Source organism: Carlito syrichta, unplaced genomic scaffold, assembly GCF_000164805.1.
Source record: "Carlito syrichta isolate Samal-C Ts95f unplaced genomic scaffold, Tarsius_syrichta-2.0.1 Scaffold115704, whole genome shotgun sequence".
Taxonomy (NCBI): domain Eukaryota; kingdom Metazoa; phylum Chordata; class Mammalia; order Primates; family Tarsiidae; genus Carlito; species Carlito syrichta.
Window position 1 is genome coordinate 2,112 of NW_007059800.1, and position 2,199 is coordinate 4,310.

At 59.5% G+C, this 2,199-nt stretch overlaps 1 protein-coding gene across 1 annotated transcript in view; it reads right to left on the bottom strand.

The window, feature by feature from the left end:
• LOC103276105 (protein AF-17) overlaps window positions 1-2,199 on the bottom strand; it is an 11,020-nt gene that overhangs the window by 1,215 nt on the left and 7,606 nt on the right. The window contains exons 8-9 of the mRNA XM_021706439.1: window positions 1,571-1,793; window positions 480-1,094 (exon numbers count right to left, since the gene is read on the bottom strand). Of these exons, the coding sequence (XP_021562114.1) occupies window positions 480-1,094; window positions 1,571-1,793 (838 nt within the window). The remainder of the gene's footprint in view (window positions 1-479; window positions 1,095-1,570; window positions 1,794-2,199) is intronic.

Sequence of the window (2,199 nt, forward strand, 5' to 3'; positions counted from 1 at the left end):
GCCACCGCAGCCTCAACCTGGTGGGCTCAGGTGATCCTTCTGCCTCAGTCTCCCAAGTAGCTGGTAGCTGGAACTATAAGCACACACCACCACGCCGGGCTCATTTTTTGATTTACTGTAGAAATGCAGTCTCACCAAGTTGCCCAGGTTGGTCTTGAACCCATGGGCTCAGGCAGTCCTCTCACCTCGGCCTCCCAAAGTGCTGGGATTATAGGCACCTGGCTGGAAATTCCTAGCTTTTCTAATCTCCCTCCTAAAACTTGGTAAGTCCTGGTGGCAATCTACCCCACTCTCCCACTACAACCATGCAGAAGACTGGTACAAGGGAGTATCTTGGAATTGACTGTCACCTCCCTCCTTCCTCTTTATTCTCTGGAACAGCTTCCACCACATTTCCTTCTAACATCACGTGTATGCCTCTGTCCCTTCATTAGCCTGGCTGGGTCCCAAGATGCCCTCCATCCCCAGGGATCACTAACCTGCCCCCAGCAGGGGTGACTCCAGACTCAGGCTGGGCAAGTTCCCAGAGGGCCCAAAGGTACGTGAGGCCAGGCCACCCAGTCCGGAACTGACCAGGGAACCTCCGGAGAAGGGTGAGGCAGCAGTGGCCGTAAAGCCAGCCAGCTGGGCCCCGGGCAGGGAGGGGACGGCTGGGCCTCCAGCACCCTCCTTGTTCCGGCTGCCCTTGGGACGGCCTGGCCCGTGTCGGCTCCTCTTGCTGGCTTTGTGTTTCTTCTCCTTCAGGCCTGGCTCCAGGGTCTCCTCGGCAGGCACAGGGGTGGCACTCAACGTGGGCATCCGCTTGTGGGTGCCTGCGGAGGCCCCGGACCCCGCGACATGGGGAGACTTATAGTCCCCAGGGGAGGGGGCCCGGGCCCGGCCTGAGCTGGAGGTGGTGGTGGAGAAGCGCATGATGGGCCCGAAGCCAGAGAAGACCACCTTCTGTTCAAACAGGTCAGCCTTGGGGGGTTCGGGGGCGGAGGGTGAGGGGGGGGCTGAAGGGGCAGGGGCTGTGGGCTTGGAGTACTTGTCCTCCTCCGGCTGCTCCAGCTTGGGGAATGCAGAGAAGTCGGGGGAGCTCTGCAGGGACGAGACTGTGACAAAGGGAAAGGAAATCACAGCTGGACCCCAGACCCCCTTGCTCCCGCCCGCTCTTGCCTGTACTCCTGACTGTACTTGGGAAAGGGGGCTTGGGCCTGGGGGTGTGGGCGGGGCAGTCTGCTTCCCTACCCTAAGCTCTACCATGGTCTCTGTGTCCTGGGCTGAATGTCCCCACCAGGAACAAAAGGGAGGAGAGTAACTCCCACCTTCCTGACCTCACTGGACAGCTGGAGATTTAGGGGATGGTGTGAATGTGGGAGCTTTAAAAATGGCCCTTATAGCATGTGTCTGGAGTAACGACAGAAGAGACAGAAGAGAGGGCCGAGGGGAGGGTTTGGAGGAATCACTTGTGGGACCGCCCCCATTTTTACCCTGAACTAAGATGCAAACCAACATGCAAAGACCCTGGCTGGGAAAGCTCAGCACAGAAGCCGGCCCAACCCCAGTCCCCCCAGGCCACCACACTCACCTGCAGGCTGGAAGGGCCCCCCAGAGGAGGAGGAGGAGGAGGAGGAGGAGGAAGAAGAGGAGGCGGAGGTAAAACTGCTCACACCTTTCCCGCTGCTCAGCTTCTTCCCCTTGTGACTCAGGCTATGGCTGGAAGACTTTTTCCCCTTTGAGTCCCTGCTGCTCTCTGAGGTCTCCTGTGTGCTGGCCTCATGGTGGGAGGAAGAGGAAGCCGAGGAGGAGACCTGAGGGAAGGGAGCAGGGAGGAAGGCTCAATACCAGCTGCCCGGGCCTGGGCACACCCCAACTGGGAGTCCCAGGACTGGGAATTGACTGGAAGCGCCCAGAGCTAGCTTCATGAAGGATTTCTGGGCAGGACAGTTGGGAGCTCCTAGACCAGGTTGACTGGAAGCAGTTGTGGGACTTCTGGGTGAGGCAGAGGGGAGCGCTGAACTCTGGAAGGTGACTCCTTCGCCTCAGGCAGGGAAGACAAGTTCTGGGTCTGTGCTGGTTTACCCATCATCCATTCTTCCATTCAAATACTAGGGGCTACCGGCTCGGTGGCTCAGCCTGTAATCCCGCGCCTTTGGGAGGCTGAGGTGAGTGGATTGCCTGAGCCCACGGGTTCGAGACCCGCCTGGGCAGCGAGAC